Source organism: Camponotus vicinus, unplaced genomic scaffold, assembly GCF_025532165.1.
Source record: "Camponotus vicinus isolate PSW18456_S1 unplaced genomic scaffold, iyCamVici1.0 SCAF_12, whole genome shotgun sequence".
NCBI classification, from domain to species: Eukaryota; Metazoa; Arthropoda; class Insecta; order Hymenoptera; family Formicidae; genus Camponotus; species Camponotus vicinus.
The window spans coordinates 13,460,247-13,477,869 of NW_028141948.1; the positions used below are offsets into that span (position 1 = coordinate 13,460,247).

General features: G+C 33.1%; 3 protein-coding genes across 9 annotated transcripts; 2 read left to right on the top strand and 1 right to left on the bottom strand.

Moving 5' to 3' along the window:
- Positions 1-1,456: 1,456 nt before the first annotated feature.
- LOC145962771 (uncharacterized) lies at positions 1,457-4,127 on the bottom strand. Its single transcript, XM_083084114.1, has 3 exons — positions 3,584-4,127; positions 2,906-3,153; positions 1,457-2,133 (listed from the first exon to the last, which is right to left on the bottom strand). The coding sequence occupies exons 1-3, from the start codon at positions 3,617-3,619 to the stop codon at positions 1,617-1,619; spliced, it is 801 nt and encodes a 266-aa protein (XP_082940240.1). The 5' UTR covers positions 3,620-4,127; the 3' UTR covers positions 1,457-1,616.
- Positions 4,128-4,479: 352 nt separating this feature from the next.
- On the top strand, positions 4,480-8,367 carry Mcm6 (minichromosome maintenance 6). The gene is made up of 12 exons (XM_083084089.1): positions 4,480-4,824; positions 4,985-5,128; positions 5,342-5,606; positions 5,686-5,888; positions 5,968-6,160; positions 6,244-6,774; positions 6,846-7,151; positions 7,232-7,565; positions 7,657-7,770; positions 7,854-7,993; positions 8,089-8,201; positions 8,294-8,367. Exons 1-11 carry the CDS (start codon positions 4,739-4,741, stop codon positions 8,197-8,199), a joined length of 2,427 nt encoding a protein of 808 aa, XP_082940215.1. The 5' UTR covers positions 4,480-4,738; the 3' UTR covers positions 8,200-8,201; positions 8,294-8,367.
- Positions 8,368-8,942: 575 nt separating this feature from the next.
- Positions 8,943-16,610, top strand: LOC145963429 (urea transporter 1). Of its 7 annotated transcripts, none has more exons than XM_083085357.1 (11): positions 8,943-8,971; positions 9,446-9,533; positions 10,381-10,503; positions 11,185-11,304; positions 11,641-11,792; positions 12,449-12,596; positions 13,729-13,815; positions 14,307-14,454; positions 14,671-14,855; positions 14,925-15,076; positions 15,582-16,325. In XM_083085357.1, the coding sequence occupies exons 2-11, from the start codon at positions 9,498-9,500 to the stop codon at positions 15,745-15,747; spliced, it is 1,317 nt and encodes a 438-aa protein (XP_082941483.1). In that variant the 5' UTR covers positions 8,943-8,971; positions 9,446-9,497; the 3' UTR covers positions 15,748-16,325. The 7 variants fall into 7 exon arrangements, with proteins under 7 accessions (XP_082941483.1, XP_082941482.1, XP_082941484.1 ...); XM_083085356.1 differs by having other exon boundaries at positions 8,952-9,054; XM_083085358.1 differs by lacking the exon at positions 8,943-8,971 and adding an exon at positions 8,974-8,992.
- Positions 16,611-17,623: the final 1,013 nt, after the last annotated feature.

Sequence of the window (17,623 nt, forward strand, 5' to 3'; positions counted from 1 at the left end):
ATAGATATTTATATATCTGTGCGTATATTTGAATATTTATATATACGCTAGATTTAGAACATTAACCGCGACATGTGTTTCAGCTGAGTTTGCATAATCGTGCCCGCCAAGAATAAATGCAAAATTTGTCAACTGAAATCTATACGATATTACGAATGTATCTTGAATACATGTAAAAATATTACTTTCGCAATATTCGCTGTACAAGTTGGTTTTATGATTGTCCCTTCACACTACGTGGCAAATTAGAAATAATTGTCGATAATTGTTTTATAATTGCGTGTCTATTTCCGAGAAGTACGATCGCAATTCGCGGTTTGGATAAATGAAGCCGCGCAAGGAGTACCTACTGAGACTGACGAGGAGACAGAAAGGCGTAATGAGAGTAGTTTACTGCTTAATCGGAGTTTCTCGGGCGGAGATTCTCTCTCCAACTACTCCAATTAACTCGCTGTAAAATCCGATTGTGAGTAGGTTCAAGGATAAATTCGGTGAGATATCGATTAACCGTCTAACTGTCAGCCATCTCGACAGTAAGTTAAGGATACCATTAATAGCGCTTTTAAGATTCATTTTGTTAATTACAGCGTAACCGCAGCGTGAAGAAGACGAGTATAACAAGCTAATGTTTCGCAGTCCTATTTAACGTGGCATCGCTTAGAATCGCTCAAATTTGATCACATTTTCACTTTGATTCTCTCTCTATCGATTCTTTCGATTGCGAGCAAACAGATACGAGCATGTAACGTATAACGTACACATGTACCACTCGTGTAAGGCACGGTCAGCAACGGTTTAATACCAGATTGACCGATGGACGCAGTTTGCACTGCGGAGAGAGTGCTCTGCTATGGTTGTTCAGGGTCCCGCGCAGGAAGCGACTGGGGGTCTTGATAGGCGTCGTTATGTCTTGTCTGTGAATGACTACAAAACAAATTATACAACATGGACGGGGATATATATTTAGGTGCGGGAAATATTTATATACGCTCGAATACCACGGTCAGACAAACAAATGGTCGAGACAAACAAACGCTTGTGCGAACGCTGTCCTACGCTTAAGAGGCACGAGTATTCGAAATTGTTGTATTAAATTTTTCCTCTACACATTCATTTTCATTTTTCATTCAATACAACTGGATATGATTAATTCAATGCAATTACAATTATGTTTAAATATTTTTTTTTTGCAAAAAATAAAATAGTATTAATTTGTACAGATTGAAATAAAATCAAGAATCATTTTTAATTGAACGTAATTATATTGAAATAGAATCAGTAATTTTTAATTAAACATGATTGTAATTTTAATATTAAATAATTTTTTAATATCATAATTTAATACTCGATTACCTACATGAACATACATAAGCTATGAGAAATTCTCGTAAAGCAATTTCAAAATCTCTATGAGGATACGCACGCATGTAAAAAATATTTCACCCATCTATATATCTTCATATACGTACATACACATATATTATTATACATATTCATCACACACTCATATCGGCTCTAAGAATCGCGCAAGTTTCAATTAACAATTGCAATTTTATTTCATCATATATTTACGCTCGTTATTTTTATTCACGATTTTACAATATTAGATGCAATCGCTATCTCGCGTAAATCGGCTCCTCGTCATACTCGTATTTGTACCTGCCGAACGGCAAGTTGTTGTGAATATTGTTCACCGCCATGTACGCGTATACGCGAGGGTTTCGCGTTCCGGGCACGTAACGCCCGTACCGAGACAGGATGAGGGCTAAAACGGGATTGGGCGGTGGATGTAACTTGCTGTTGTAACCATCGTCGTTCAGAGTACGGCTTAGGAAGTGATCTAAGGTCTTGATGGCCGCCGTTATGTCTTGTGGCTCGCGACGATAATACATCGACAACTCGGCTTTCTCGCGATACGGTAGTTTATCGTCATCCGGCTCGTCCGTCAAGTATCTGTCGAGCGCTTCGATATCCTGATGTGCGAATCGTCGAGGTGCATGACGCTGATATTCCCGGATGTCTCCAGATTCCGATAACGTTGTCGTCGTCGTCGTCGTCGACGTCAGCAGAGGCGACGGCGATGCATTCGGCACTTTTGCCAAAAAGTCATCTTGGTGAATTTCCGTGGGGAACCTTGTTGAAAGAAGTGATATAATATATGCAATATCTTCCTAGCGAGAGAGGTACCGCAAGTTTTTCATTCCGGAATATATCCTGTATATTGAATAGTCGACGTATTTTAAAATCTTATCTTTCTACAAAATATCTTGAGATCTACCGAAAAATTTACCAATTTAATAAAAATTTCAATATTTTTAATTATATTTGCGATAATAATATATATTTTATTTTAAAATTCATCAATCGAGAAATTTATTATCAAGCATTAGAAAAATTTGACATGGGTAGTTTTTGCTAGGACTAATGAATGAATGACCAATTAATTAAAAAATATTGATGAAGCTGAATGAAAAATTTGCAAAAATTCCCATATTAACATATGAACACATTGGCACCGGGGCGTCTTTAGAGGCCAATGTTATCTGTTGTTTTTGCCTACATTATGATGCAAAGCTTAAACGTCGAACTCGTATTTTATCGCTCTAACATGTACAGTTCCAGTGTCGAAATAAAACAAGAAATTGCAAACATATTCTATTATTTTTACTCTTATTATGACATATCTGAAAGAAATTGAATCATTTATATCGTTTTATCCATTTACTTTAAGACAGGAGTGTGACAATTCTAAAGACGCACATATGATGCGTCATCCGGATTCTAATAAGATATCTGAAAGATGCGTCATCCGGCGCCAATGTGTTAATTACGAATGTCTATAAATATATTATTTTCAACGCGAAAACTTTCGCATAATTGAAAGAAAAATTACAAATTTGAATACCTTTGAGGTCCCACCTGCGACTTCTGTTTACGATTATTCAAGGTCGAAATCGCGGACTGGATTCTTGTTGGATGTTCTCCGGAGGATACAAACTTTTCTACATCAGCGCCGACCGAACGATCGTCATGTTGATGATTCGGATGTTTCGGGAACGTGGTCGTAGCCAGCAAATAACTATGCCACGGACGCGACACATTCGTCGGATCCTTGGCCGCCAGTATGGCACTCGTCAAGCAAACGCGTGTCACCTACATTTAGACAATGTCTGTTAGCGTGCTCATCTGTCTTTCGGAAACGCATTCCCGCCATGCCATTCCGTTATACGGATCGCCGCTTAGAGTAGCGGCACAATGCCAGATTCGTTTTAGGACTAGGGTCGTTGCACCCAAGCACCCTGAGCTAAAATGTACTAGTCGACGATCAAGCTCACGGCCGGTAGCTCGAGACCATCGGATCAACTTTGAAATTTTTATCTCTGGAGAACTAGAGAGAAAACTAAGTTGTTAACGCGTCGAATACAATAATGATAGTTGATGAAAACTTGACACATTTTAATCGAGATATCTTATGAAAATGTATTTTATTGTAAAACACATAACACAGTATTATTTTTTAAATTAATCTTTGCGCCGATTATTATTCATTTGCTACGCTTTAATGCGTGGAAGATCTCGTTACCAAATAGACAATGCTGATCTTGTTGACGGCAACCATCCTCCTTCTATTCCGTAAAAACGACTAAAACGGTGGCACGCACTTCGCGCGCCATTTATACGACGTGTTGTCGCGTCCGCTTAAGAGCTAAATCTTGTCTCGGCCAGGAAATGCGTAGAGCATCTCTGTCCTTTCTATGAAGATTTCCACACTTTCTTCCCCTTCCTTTTCTATGTCAAGACCGTTACGCGTTATTCACGAAATGCGAGGTGTTATCAAGAACTTTCCTTTTGTCTCGAAGAGACGTTTGTGAAACGAATTCTGCATAATGAGTAACTTCTGCTTCATTTAAATTTCTTTTGTTTGGTTTTATGCTGTCAGAATTTTTTTCCTGTCATGCGAATTGCAAATGCGCTCTCACCGAACGTGCGGTTTAGACTTTAGGAAATATTTTTTATCATTTTGAGAAGTAAATTTTATGCAGAAGGAAAAAATAATGGGAATACAGAGCTATATCGAAATTTTAAGATGTGAAAATTTTTTATGATATTTAAATGTTTAAAAGTTTTTCGAAGGTAAAAATAAAAAAATTTTAAGGTATGTATTTGCTATATCCGAAAAAAATCGCAGTCAAGCAATTGTCAAATAATTTGTTTCGCGGTGATGATAATCGCGCGTTGAAGTAAGTGAAAAAATAATTACAAATACGAATTATGTACACGTTATTTTCAAACTATTGTTTAATGAATGAGGATGATGAATCATCCGAATGGCGATTTGGCTCAATATCATTTTTAGTTTACATGCTTTCGCCAGAGTGCACAATGTTACAGTCGAATCTTTATTTCTTGCGGTCTCGAGAATGGAACGACAAGTTCAAGAACTACGATGGTTTCTTTCATCAACTGTCGGTATAGCAATAGTATTTTTGTTGATCGGTCATTTAAGATCTAGGGAATTTAAGTGTTGCATATTTCCAACATGTAATCAATTTCAACCAATAGCAACATAGCATTTTATACAAGCGTCACGAGTGACAAGATGCCTGCGATGGAAACGTCAGATTCTTAGAAACGTGTCCAAAGTTTCTCTTCCCGCCAAATTTTCATCGACATTGTTTAATATGTTACAAGCTTTTCTACGCTCATACATAGTGCCTTCTTGTAATTAATCGACAAAATGGATGTTGCACAAGCTGGTCAAGTACGTGTACAGGATGAGGTCGGGATTAAGTGTCAAAAATTGTTTCAAGATTTCCTGGAGGAGTAAGTAATATATCTTGATCTTCAGCATCTTATGTAGAGAAACTTCAACATAAGCTCAATTTGATTTAATTCCTTCAAATTTAACAGGGAAATTAATACCATTAAAATCTAATCGAATTTAAGATATATTGTAATAATAGTAATTATATTATTATTATAGATTCAAAGAAGATGAGGTTGTTAAATATCTGGAACCAGCTAAAGAACTTGTCAGTCCAGAGCGGTGTACATTGGAGGTGTCTCTTGAAGATATAGACTCATATAATCAAGTTCTAGCTATGACCATAATGGAGGAATATTTTAGGTATTATAATCTATCTTTATTTGTCAATTTTAATACGTCAATGTATAATATTAATGTTATATTTGTATATATTAATATACTAAATTAATAATATTATGCAAAATAATAGCATTTAAAACAAAATATTTTTATATATTTTATAAGTGTTAGTTTTGATTGATATGTGAAAATAATTATTCTTTTAATTATTAATGAAGTAATTTTGTATTTTAGAGTATATCCATTTTTATGTCAAGCAGTTTGTAACTTTGTCAAAGACGTAGGAGAGTTACAGAAAGATAAAGAATGTTATGTTAGTTTTGTGGATGTAACGACTAGACATAATTTAAGAGAATTAAACACATCAAAATTGGGTACCTTGGCACGTATATCTGGACAGGTGGTACGAACACATCCAGTTCATCCAGAGCTAGTTCTTGGTACATTTATTTGTATGGATTGTAATGCTTATATCAAGAATGTAGAGCAGCAATTTAAGGTATTAAAGGATTTAAATTTATATATTATTATACAAAGCATGATGGATTAAGTTTGGCTAAATGATTTATTGTTTTTAGTTCACAAATCCAACAATCTGTACTAATCCAGTATGTAATAATAGACGACGTTTTCTATTAGACATGGATAATTCAGTATTTATTGATTTTCAAAAAGTTAGGATACAAGAAACACAAGCTGAGCTTCCTAGAGGCTCTATACCTCGCTCTGTTGAAGTCATTTTGAGAGCAGAGACAGTTGAGCTGGTGCAAGCTGGTGACAGGTAGATTTGATGAAAATAATATTTAATGTTTCATATCAAAATATATCAAAGTTATAAATGCATTCTCTAAATTTTACAGATACGATTTTACAGGGACTCTTATAGTAGTGCCAGATGTGGGAGCATTATCTCTATCAAAGACAGAAATTGGGCCAAAAAACAGAAATAATGATCAAAGAGAGGGTGTAAGTGGTCTTAAGACACTTGGTGTAAGAGAATTGACGTATAAAACAGCATTTCTCGCTTGCAGTATTACCGCTACAAGTTCAAGGGTAAGTAGAATCCATAAATACACTTAAAAAATAGATTCTTAAAAAAGACAAATATTTATTTAATTAATTTTAAATTTCAACAGTTTGGAGGTACAGATATGGCAATGGAAGAAATCTCACCACAATTGATGAAGGAACAAATGTCAGAAGCGGAATGGAATCGCATTTATGAGATGAGTCGCGACAAAAATCTGTACGAGAATTTAGTTTCCAGTTTGTTTCCTGCAATACATGGCAATGATGAAATTAAGAAGGGAATTACATTGATGTTTTTCGCTGGTGTACCGAAAACTACAGAGGAGGGTACGTCGCTAAGAGGAGATATTAATGTTTGTATTGTCGGTGATCCCAGCACCGCAAAGTCGCAATTCCTTAAATGCGTATCCGACATTTCGCCTAGGGCGATTTACACATCTGGAAAGGCCTCGACCGCGGCTGGTTTAACAGCTGCAGTTGTGCGAGATGAAGAATCCTCAGACTTCGTTATAGAAGCCGGAGCATTGATGCTCGCAGATCATGGCATTTGCTGCATCGATGAATTTGATAAAATGGACCCAAAAGATCAGGTTGCGATTCATGAAGCTATGGAGCAACAAACAATTTCAATAGCTAAGGTATTTATAAAATATAATACAACACACACACATACTACCTATATATTGGATAATAATGTATGTTTTTATAGGCCGGTGTCAGAGCAACTTTAAATGCTCGAACATCTATATTAGCGGCGGCAAATCCCATCGGCGGACGATACGACAGGAGAAAGTCGTTGCAGCAAAATGTTCAGTTGACCGCACCTATCATGTCGAGATTTGATTTGTTTTTTGTTGTACTGGACGAATGCAACGAAATTGTTGATAATGCTATCGCCAAAAGAATCATAGATTTACATTGTGATAATTTAAATGATCTGCAAATGGTTTATAAGCAAGAAGAGATTATTAAATATATTAATTTTGCTAAGCATTTTAAACCCGTTTTAAGTCGGGTAAGATATGTTAAAATAAATTATTCTTTCAGATATTTTGATAATTTGATAATTTGACTAATTTAATTTTTATATTGTAGGAGGCTGCCGATCTTTTAGTAGAAAGTTATACTGCTCTTAGACAGAGAACAGGTAGTGGAAGTGGCAAGTGGAGAGTCACTGTAAGACAATTAGAAAGCATGATTAGATTATCTGAAGCATTGGCGAAACTAGAATGCGTGGATGAAGTGACAGTGAAGCATATCAGAGAAGCGAAACGATTGTTACAGAAGAGTATAATTACAGTGGAACAGCCTGATGTAGACCTTGAGGAAGGTGATGATGCAAACTTGGGAATGGATATTGATGAGCCACCACCGCTCATGGCAGCGCTTAATGCATTAGATAATAATGATGATGCACCGCCTCAGACACGTATGTGTGCATTTTCTTTTTTTTATCTGTATATTATGCATATAATGCATTTATTGACATTGTACATTATATGTTTATTTGATTTATCTAGCGTCTAACGAACCACCGAAGAAGAAATTAACAATGTCCTTTGAAGAGTATAAAAATCTGTCGAATATGTTAGTGCTCCATATGAGAAGTGAGGAGAATCGTGCGGAAAGCGAAGGTATATTTATTGTGATATTAATAATGGCAATAAATTTTTATTATCGTGTCTATGTATTAAATTAGAACAATATTTTCTAATAGATGATAATAAAGGTGGTATACGGAAATCCGAATTAGTTGCATGGTATCTTGATCAAATACAAGATCAATTAAATTCGGAAGGAGAGTTGTTAGAACGGAAAAACTTCATTGAGAAGATTATTGATAGATTGACATACCATGTATGTATTAATATCTTTATATATTGTATAATTGTGTGATATATTTTTGGAATTTATATATAATCATTTATTGCATGGCGCGAATTCACTTTCAGGACCAAATTATAATACCTCTAACAATGACCGATTTGAGAGATAAAGATAAAGAAGATGAAGAAGAAGATCCTTTACTTGTTGTACATCCCAATTATGTCATGGATATATAATTTTGCATATATATATTATATATATATATATATATATATATATATATATAATTTTGCATATATATATTATATTGATATATATATATATATTATATTGCACATATATTATATTGACATTATAATAAAACGCGTGCTCTTGAAAAGGAATAATTTACTCCTTTGATTTCCTTTCTGCAGGAAAAATTTCAAATTTTTTTTTTATTTCCATGTACCAATATCACATTTTTTAATTCTAAGTATTATAAGTTTTATAGAATAATTTTAATCTCAACTATTGCGATAACGTAATAAAAATATATCCCTATATAATCATAAGCATTTTATTTTAATCTGCTTAAATACATCAACATCTACAACTTATTTGCTATTGTTTGCTCACATTTATTGTTGTGTGCAAAATGAATGAGTAAATCATTTTGATCATGCAATATAGGATGTGAAAAGTATTTTAAATAATAAAAAGTAGATTTTTTTAAACCCATTATTTTTGTTAAAGTGCAAAGATTGAAAACGGAAATATGTATTGAAAATATATATATTGAATATATACAACGCAGTATATTTTATTCACAATTTGCATAGACAAACAAAAATGAAACTGTTTCTATTTCTGTGTTAATGGTGCGTTAATTATCGTGGTGTAAATTGTTCTAACTTTTTATGCATGCGTCATAAAATGAAACCATCTGTTCTAGATAAAACGTTAAGCTACATATATTAGTAGCTTAGTATAGTAGTAGCTTCAGTATTATCTCGGGCATCGTTTCAACTAGTAATAGATATTAAGAGAAATGTTATATAAATGTTTATAAGTGTTTAGTTTTCTCAAGCACAAAGATTATAAATATAATAAACGTGCGCACGCTCTTATATATTAAAAATTATTTTATGCAATTTTATTACAAAAAGATTTACATAAAATTATATTCATATTTTGCTGAAATTTTCCTTGTATTAATATAATTTTGAAAATCTTATGTCATACGATTAATAATTTGGGAAAATTAAATATTAAAAAGTTACAATAGAGATTATTATAAAGAGTTACAACAGATTATTATTGATAACATATAAGATTGATTATAATCATATATGCGATTAGCAGAACTTGCCATTTTTATTATGTATATTTTTATCAATGTTTAATGCGATGAGAATACAATATGCACTTTTATTGCTATTTAAATGTTATACAAAATATATTGCAAATGTGTTAACTGTATATGTTGAACGATATTTTGTGCAGCAATTGAGTAGATCACTTTGTCATATAATTTTAATATTATTTACGTTACATCATGTCCGCGAAGAATTCAACAGTAGAATTGCGACAAGTGAGTGTTATTTAAAATTTAATACATTATACTTGTGTGCGAAAAGTGTGAACTTATCAATTTCGTAATAATTTCTTTAATTTATCATCTTTCTTGATGATTTATATGATTCATAATTTATTTACAATTTTTTTGAAAGACAAAAGAGGAATTTTTCAACTGAAAACTTCTCGAAGTTTAAATTATATGTTTTCTAGTAAATTGCATTTTTGTCGTCATAGATTTTTGCAATAAATTTAAAATGGAAATTTTGCAGAAAAAAATATTGTCACGGCGTATAATCTTCTATCCTCTAATAAATATTTTCTCAAAATATTTTATATCTTGCAAAAATCTGTGATGTAGAAAAAATTGTTATGCTTAGAGTGCTAGTTTATCCTTAGTGATGTGGTTTTATCTTATCTTAAGAAGAGTATTTATAAAATATTATCGATATTATATATCAAAATATTATCTCTATCGCAAATATAATTTTAAATATATATTTAGAAATTATAAATAAATTATGAATCGTATAAATAAATTTTGAATATATTTATATTCATAATTTATTTACAATTTTTTTGAAAGACAAAAGAGGAATAATTTTTCAACTGAAAACTTCTCGAAGTTTAAATTATATGTTTTCTAGTAAATTGCATTTCTCTCGTCATAGATTTTTGCAATAAATTTAAAATGGAAATTTTGCAGAAAAAAATATTGTCACGGCGTATAATCTTCTATCCTTTAATAAATATTTTCTCAAAATATTTTATATCCTGCAAAAATCTGTGATGTAGAAAAAATTGTTATCTACACATATAAGAATGTAAAATATTATGTGAGAAAAATAAGATCAATTCGGCAGGAAAAAACATGGGTATCGTGCGTAGGCGACTTTGCGATTTTGAAGAAATTCTTTGCGCAAAAGCAGGGACCAATTTGGTATACGGTGCAATTATTTGAAGCCTTGCTGCGCGGATTCGGACAGGTGAGTAATAAATTTAATATAATATCCAGTATTATGTCATAATTTTTATAATTTCCTATAAATATTTTCAAGAGAGAAAGAGAGAAATGATAACGAAGAAGAATATGCAGATTTATATCATGATATCTAATGTATCCCTGGCGAAAATAAATATCGGAGCGTAAGTCGAATGTAAGGAAAAAGTAACAGAGGTGTAAACGAAGCTTCTAGGAGGCGTAAATTGAAACAACGAAACGTAAACGAAGTGTTAACGCTTCATTTACGTTTCGTTGTTTCAATTTACGCCTCGTAGAAGCTTCGTTTACACTTCTGTTACTTTTTCCTTACATTCGACTTACGCTCCGATATTTATTTTCGCCAGGGATTGCAATCACGATAATTTTATAGGATAAATGTATAAAAAAACAATCGGCTATTAGTAACAATATCAATATAATTGTTTGTTATATAATCAGTAAAAGATAAAAAAATATTTTTAATTAATTATTTTATTATTTTATTTTATTATTACAAGCAATATTTAATATCTTATAAAAATGTCTCGAAAGTGATCTGCATCCCTTTGATAAAGAGAATTTGCTAGAGTAATAAAATCTAATCATTTTTTGTGCGTTGTATATCATCGTCGAAATTGCCGCATGTATTTTTAATTAACGTCGATTGATTTGATTAACGTTGCAGGTCGTTTTTGTGAACAATCCCCTCGGCGGACTACTGATAATAGTTACCTGGGCTGCAGTAGACCCAGGTACATTGGCGTTGTCCGCAGCCGCCGCCGTCCTTGGCCTCCTACTGTCCGTGGTACGTTTTATTAATTATTAGTCGCAATAGTGTCAAGCGGTGTGCGTTTTTGTTAAAAAGACAAAATGTGTAACACATTTTCTGCCGCATTGCGCCGCCGAGACGGACGCTTGTCTCGACCGTAACTATTCATACGTGACGGTGCACATCACGTAACGCTCATCATTATTTCTTTTTCATCTCTTTCGGGTCTAATGGACCTTTTGCGTGTGCACACGGAGAAAAATCACTGCAATGCGGCATCGTCTGGCAGCAAAGAGGATTCCAATGTTGGAATATCCTTGCTGCGAAACGCCTCGCGATACATTTTATTCAGTATCTTTCATTCTCTTGCAGGTCATACGAGAACCTCGGAATATCGTAGAAAACGGATTAAGCGTATACAATCCCGTGCTGGTCGGCTCGGTATCATATGTTCTGATACCGCAGATTTACGGAGCCTTCGATGCCTTCAGCTTCCTGCTTGTGTTCCTGGGGACGATACTCAGGTATATTCCGGCATCTCATATTTCTCTATAGAGTATTTTGAAAATATTTTAATAGATAATAATGTTGTTTATTTATCGTTATTGTAGTAGACGTAAATTATATAATTAATTTAACTCGAAATATACATGGACGTGAATAATGGTAAATACGTTTCCGGGAATAATATTCAGATAAATGTAGTTATGATTTAATACAGATGTCGCATAAAATATTTCTCTATATGTGAAGTAATTAATTATTCATTTACAAATAATATCTTGACGCGAGATAATTGACACTTATAATTAAGCTACATATACGCGAATTAATTCAAACGCTTCATATAATATTTGTTGCATCATCAAAGAGAACAGTGGATTGTATATTGATATTACATTGTAGTTACATCGTGATAATAATGCCTCAAGCTAGAATGTTATGAACTTAACGTTACGGACATTACGAATTTAGACAACTCAAAGTTGGAGAAACGTGTAGAGTAACCAAATTTATCATGATTCTGCGTTTGAGATATTCAGAAGCAAGATATTTGGAATAGGAAGTTCGCGATGGTAGATTACACTGCAGAGTTAGCCGCAATTCATTCTCACGTCATTCAGTACAGTTGGATAATAACGTTAGTAAATTTCAACAAATTCTAGTTAATATTTTCCAGTGTTTATCTGACGCGGTCTTTGAGAAGCGATACATTCGCATGCATGACGTGGCCATTTAATCTAGTGGAGACCGTGTTGATTTTCGCCCTTTCGACGCAAAATGGTGCGGATGAATTGACTAAATCTATGGAACCAATGCTTGAAAAGGTAAATTAATTTTATATTACTCATATAAGATTTGGAGTATATCTCTACATATAATTATATAGAATTATAATATCATAAAATGACAAAATTGAAATAACATATAATTATAAGAAATTGGAATTTTATGATTTTACAATCTATTAGTAAAAATATTACGATAGTTTTACCTTATAAAGTTAATATATAATGAAATTATTTATCCTTTAATAATAACACAATTATTATAAAAATTTACAAAACATAATACACGAAAGGCGTTTTATTTGACAAGTGATATACTCATATGAAACGAGAGCAAATAAGTGATTGATCACAATTTTAAAGGTTTTAATTTACTCTCGATTTAAAGGGTAAGTTTGATGAGAATAGGGATGTTTTTCGGTGCTTGGAATAAAACTCGCTCGAAAAGAATCAGCCTCCAATATTCAGACCATACATATTTGACGTGCCTTCACAAGGGAAAATACTATCCACCGTGGGTTGGAGCATGGCTTTTCCCCGTATTGATCAAATTCTGGCCCGAACAACTCTGTCGGCGATAACTTACCTCCACGGCTCGGATTTATTTCACTCTAACTACTCGTCGGTTGTTTGTTTCCGTTAAATATTAGGAGAGTTCTCGTCATATTTCTTTTTTTCACAGACTGTTTCTTTCTAGAAACAGCGCTACAACAGTAGCATATTTGAAAATACGACTCGTTTGGGTGTGTAGCTATGGGTATATGTAAATTAAGTTTTATGACGAGAACGAAAAGTGCCATTATCTTCGCGCTACGTTGTGTATTCTTGCGATAACGGAGAAGAATTAACCGTACTCTCTTATACACCGTAGGTAAACTTCGCGATTCATGTGAATAATGCTTGATCGTAAGCAGTGAAATTTGTGAAAATCGCAGCTGCGCGGAACAACACCGTCTTTTTTTACGAGAAAAGTTTTTTCTCGCCGTGTTACAGAAAAATTTATGACCCAGGTCGATATGCGCGAGGCAGAATATAAATTACTTCTTTCTACGAGACATATATTTCATCATAAAATAGTTTGAACCCTCTCTAGACTTGTCGAGAGATCACCTCGTGCATTTCTGCATCATGTGCATCGAGTTATTGTGCAAGACTTTGCCATTGTTTTCAGCACAATGCAACAAGTGAGACAACGATGACGACGATGAACAGCACCGGTTTCTACACGGAGAGCAACGATTATGTCAACTGGGGAATGGTAGAATTTATTCGTGCTCCACTTTTTGTAACATTGTAACTTTGATTTTGCGCATATATTAGTATCTCGCGGATCTCTTAAAAAATACAATAAGATCTTATTAGCATTATTATTAATTTAGAATATTTTTCGTATACAAGTACGATATAGTATAGTGAAATTTTATTACAAAGCGTTTCAATAAATTTTCAAATTTAATTCGTTACATTTGCAATTGCATTTTGCAATTTCGCTATATTGAATTTTCTATATAATTGATATACATACAGCTACTGAGTACAAGAGCCTATTAAATTTCATTTTATTGAATATCGTATAGCAATATTGATATTTATTGTGCATAGGAATTTCTTCTACAGCTATTCGAAATTATTGTAATAAAAACAAAATGAAATGAATATTTTTGCTTCTATTTATCGAGAAAAATGCAATACAAAAAATATATAAATGAAGATATCAATCTATTTGCTTATGCTTCAAATATATTTTAGGTATTTCGAGGTTGCGTCGTTTCCTCGTCGCAGGTGTATGGCATCGATAACGTGATCCTTGGAGCTGTCATATACTTGGCAATGTTAATGTATTCACCAACATCAACCGTGTTTTCTTTTTTTGGCGCTTTCTGTGGAACTTTAGCAGGTATTTACATAATTTTTTTTTATACAAAAATATGTGCAAAAAAAGAGAAAGGAAGAGAAAAGAAGAGAGAAGATATGAGGGGATCATTAATTTTGTTTACTGTTTATTAATAAGGCATAATGAATATATGAAACTTTCCAACGTTAATGCAGGCAATCAGACATAAAAGTCTAGGAATATAAATTATTATTATCACAAATTTCAATTTCCTATTAGGTTTGCAACTCGGAGTAGATCATGATAAAGTTTACAGCGGAATCTGGGGATATAATAATGTATTGACCGGAAGTGCTTTAGGAGGAAATTTGTTCGTGCTGAATGGTCAAACGGCCGCTGCCGCCGTCATGGGGATCATTTTTACTTCGCTTGTGCAGTATTCCTTAGAATCAATACTTATAAAAGTAATTAAAGCCTTCCATTTCTTTGATGATTTATAATACTTTTCACATATTCAACGTGTTATATTTTAGACGCAACTACCAGTCTTGACGTTACCCTTCGTAATAGCGACTTCGTTTTTTTTTAAACTGAATAACGGCAAGGGAGATTCGACGTTTCCGTGGCCCGTATCGCCAATCTCCTTCCCTGAGAAACAGCGTCACGATTATCTCGTGCGACAAAGGTATGTTAAAGAGGTACGTTTTTTCTTGATTTCTTTCTCGACCCTACCTTTACCCTACATAAAATTTTATATTCGCGATGATAGAGATCGGAATAAACGACGTACTTTATCATTGTAACGTATATTGAATTTCGTTCTGTAAGATCCCCAAACGTGATTTGTCGTTGAAACTTTTCGCACGATAAGATGGCTCTCAGGACCCATCAAAACCACGCCCTACAAGAAGGACAGAAATTGATTTCTGCCCTACTCTCAGCTGGTGCGTAGGCCGAATTGTCTTCCCGTTAAGCTGAGAGCTAAAAGAAATAAAACTTTCGAGTCTCACCCCTGTAACATATTGTTATAATTAATGAATTTTTAAAAAACTGGAAAAATTAAAATAATTTATTGAAATTAAACATAGACAAAAAGTCTAATTATCATTACTTTTTATTCCAAATGATGTAAAATTAAATTAAATGTACACATAAATTTAAACTGTGTTCTTTGAATTTATATTTTATAGGAAGATATCTCGGAAGAATTTGAGGTCGTCATTCAGAATGAAGAGGGGCCGACCCAATCTGATAATTAATGGTCTGTCCCTGAATGATATGCGAAATTACAATTTAGCATTATATGGTAAACAATTTTCAACGTTTACCGTATTGCGTCTTAATCATTTAAAGTAAAAAGATTTCTATTTTTAATCATTTACATAAATGTAATATGCTTGAGCTTTTATTATATAACTTGAGTAAATTAGTCATATATTTCTGACAATAGCTTTTGACCGATATAACGTCAATTCAATAATCGAGTTCCCCATTTATATCTTCTTGAAGAAGAAAAGAAAAAGTTTTCCGTCGATTCATTCGTGCGGAACAGATAGAGTTATTCTTGCGATATCTACAAACATATATGCTTTTTAAGCATCAGTGAATACTAATACTAATTCGAGTTATATAAGCATATTAAATAGAAGTAGAAAAATATTAAACAGAAGTAGAAAGATATAAATAATTAGATATAATTATTTATTTTTATTTTTTATTAGATTTTATTTTTTCTTGATATCGTATTTCATGCACAAGCAAAAATAAATTTCTATATTTATAATAAGATACATTTATTGTTTAAATTTAAACAATAAGTTACAAACATACACACACTCAGATACATATATGAGAAATTTATAAAGTTTGATGATATAAAAAATTATGTATTGCATTTACTCTATGAAAAATTAAAAAAATGATATATAAGGAGAGTATTAACATTAATTTGTTAAAATAATTTTATTTCGAAAAGATTTTATTTTTTAATCTACGCACGTACGTTCTCGTTTTCGTATGCAACGTACATCGTACCCTGGAATATCTCTAATTCCACTAAGATTCTTCGCTATGTTTTCAGATAACACTATACGTGCTAATCGTCTTATCTTGCGGAGGTGATGCGAAAGTATGCCTGGGGGGAGAGCGAATATATAAAGGCTTTGCTAATGGAAGGGAATTTTTTCGGGGCATCCTTACCGAGCTACGAAAAGCTACAGGTCGGTCGATTAAATTTATTTGGACGATTTCGTTTCCGCTAGTCATAAATTCAATCGCTAGATTTTTATTCGCTTATTTCATGACGCAAAATAGCACCGAGGGAGCCATATTGCACCTCTATTGCTACTGGATTTCAGTTTTCCACTTTTGCGTAAAGTGCAGTGAAATGTAAGGCAAGGGAAATTTCACGCATGAAGAAGGGCTGAACTGGAAAAAGCGAATAATGCCGACGACAAGGAATCTGTGAAAGAGATTGTCCCAAAGACGATTTAATAAAGGCGAGGTCATCTCAAAGACCTCTTTCAAGATCGCCCAATCTAATCAAACTGACAACAAAGGTGTTTTACTGCTTAGAAATGAGAGTCACAATTTGTCCTTACTTTTCGAGAAAAAGGAATGAAGGAGTTTTAGTTTCTCGTCTGGATAATTAAAGTCATTTCTTTATTTTCTCCGAGACTCGATATCGAGATTCGTTCAATCTCGGTGTAAAATAATAGTAGAAATGCTTTGTAACACGTTACGCGATTAAAACGTGGAATTTTACGTTCATGTGTCTTGTAGCGAGTATCACTATCTATCTTTATAACGTAACCCGTAACTGCGCGGTTGCAGCACAAGCAATAAAATGATTTATACCTCGATATAAACCCAGGTTTAACACAGAATCCGTAACGTTGGCTTTTTCCTGGAAAGATTATGGAACGGACAGTTTTGCACAGATAATTGTAATAGTCTGTTAAAATTAACTCGCCTATAACTATAACTCGCCATTCGTCAAAACATCATTCATCATTTCAATAGTTATTAAAGACCAATCATTTTAGATGCATTCATAAAGAGAGCAAAACGTGTACACACGCACGCATATACTAAATTAATAATATATTAAGCTAATAACAACATCTTATAATTATAATTACTTTAAAATTAACATTAAATTGATATTTTTTATTATTTATTCGCACTGCGCAAATTTTTAATACTCAAGAGTTTATTTTGTTAAAGTCATCAA

Bases quoted from the DNA above. Each gene is read 5' to 3' on its own strand.
- LOC145962771 (XM_083084114.1), bottom strand. From the start codon at position 3,619: ATGGTTGCCGTCAACAAGATCAGCATTGTCTATTTG. The intron at 3,154-3,583 runs GTAACGAGATCT...GTCTAAATGTAG, and splicing joins AGATCAGCATTGTCTATTTG to GTGACACGCGTTTGCTTGAC. The intron at 2,134-2,905 runs GTATTCAAATTT...TCTTTCAACAAG, and splicing joins TCGCAGGTGGGACCTCAAAG to GTTCCCCACGGAAATTCACC.
- LOC145963429 (XM_083085357.1), top strand. From the start codon at position 9,498: ATGTCCGCGAAGAATTCAACAGTAGAATTGCGACAA. The intron at 11,793-12,448 runs GTATATTCCGGC...AATATTTTCCAG, and splicing joins TTCCTGGGGACGATACTCAG to TGTTTATCTGACGCGGTCTT. The intron at 12,597-13,728 runs GTAAATTAATTT...CATTGTTTTCAG, and splicing joins TGGAACCAATGCTTGAAAAG to CACAATGCAACAAGTGAGAC.
- Mcm6 (XM_083084089.1), top strand. From the start codon at position 4,739: ATGGATGTTGCACAAGCTGGTCAAGTACGTGTACAGGATGAGGTCGGG. The intron at 7,566-7,656 runs GTATGTGTGCAT...TGATTTATCTAG, and splicing joins TGATGCACCGCCTCAGACAC to CGTCTAACGAACCACCGAAG. The intron at 7,994-8,088 runs GTATGTATTAAT...ATTCACTTTCAG, and splicing joins TTGATAGATTGACATACCAT to GACCAAATTATAATACCTCT.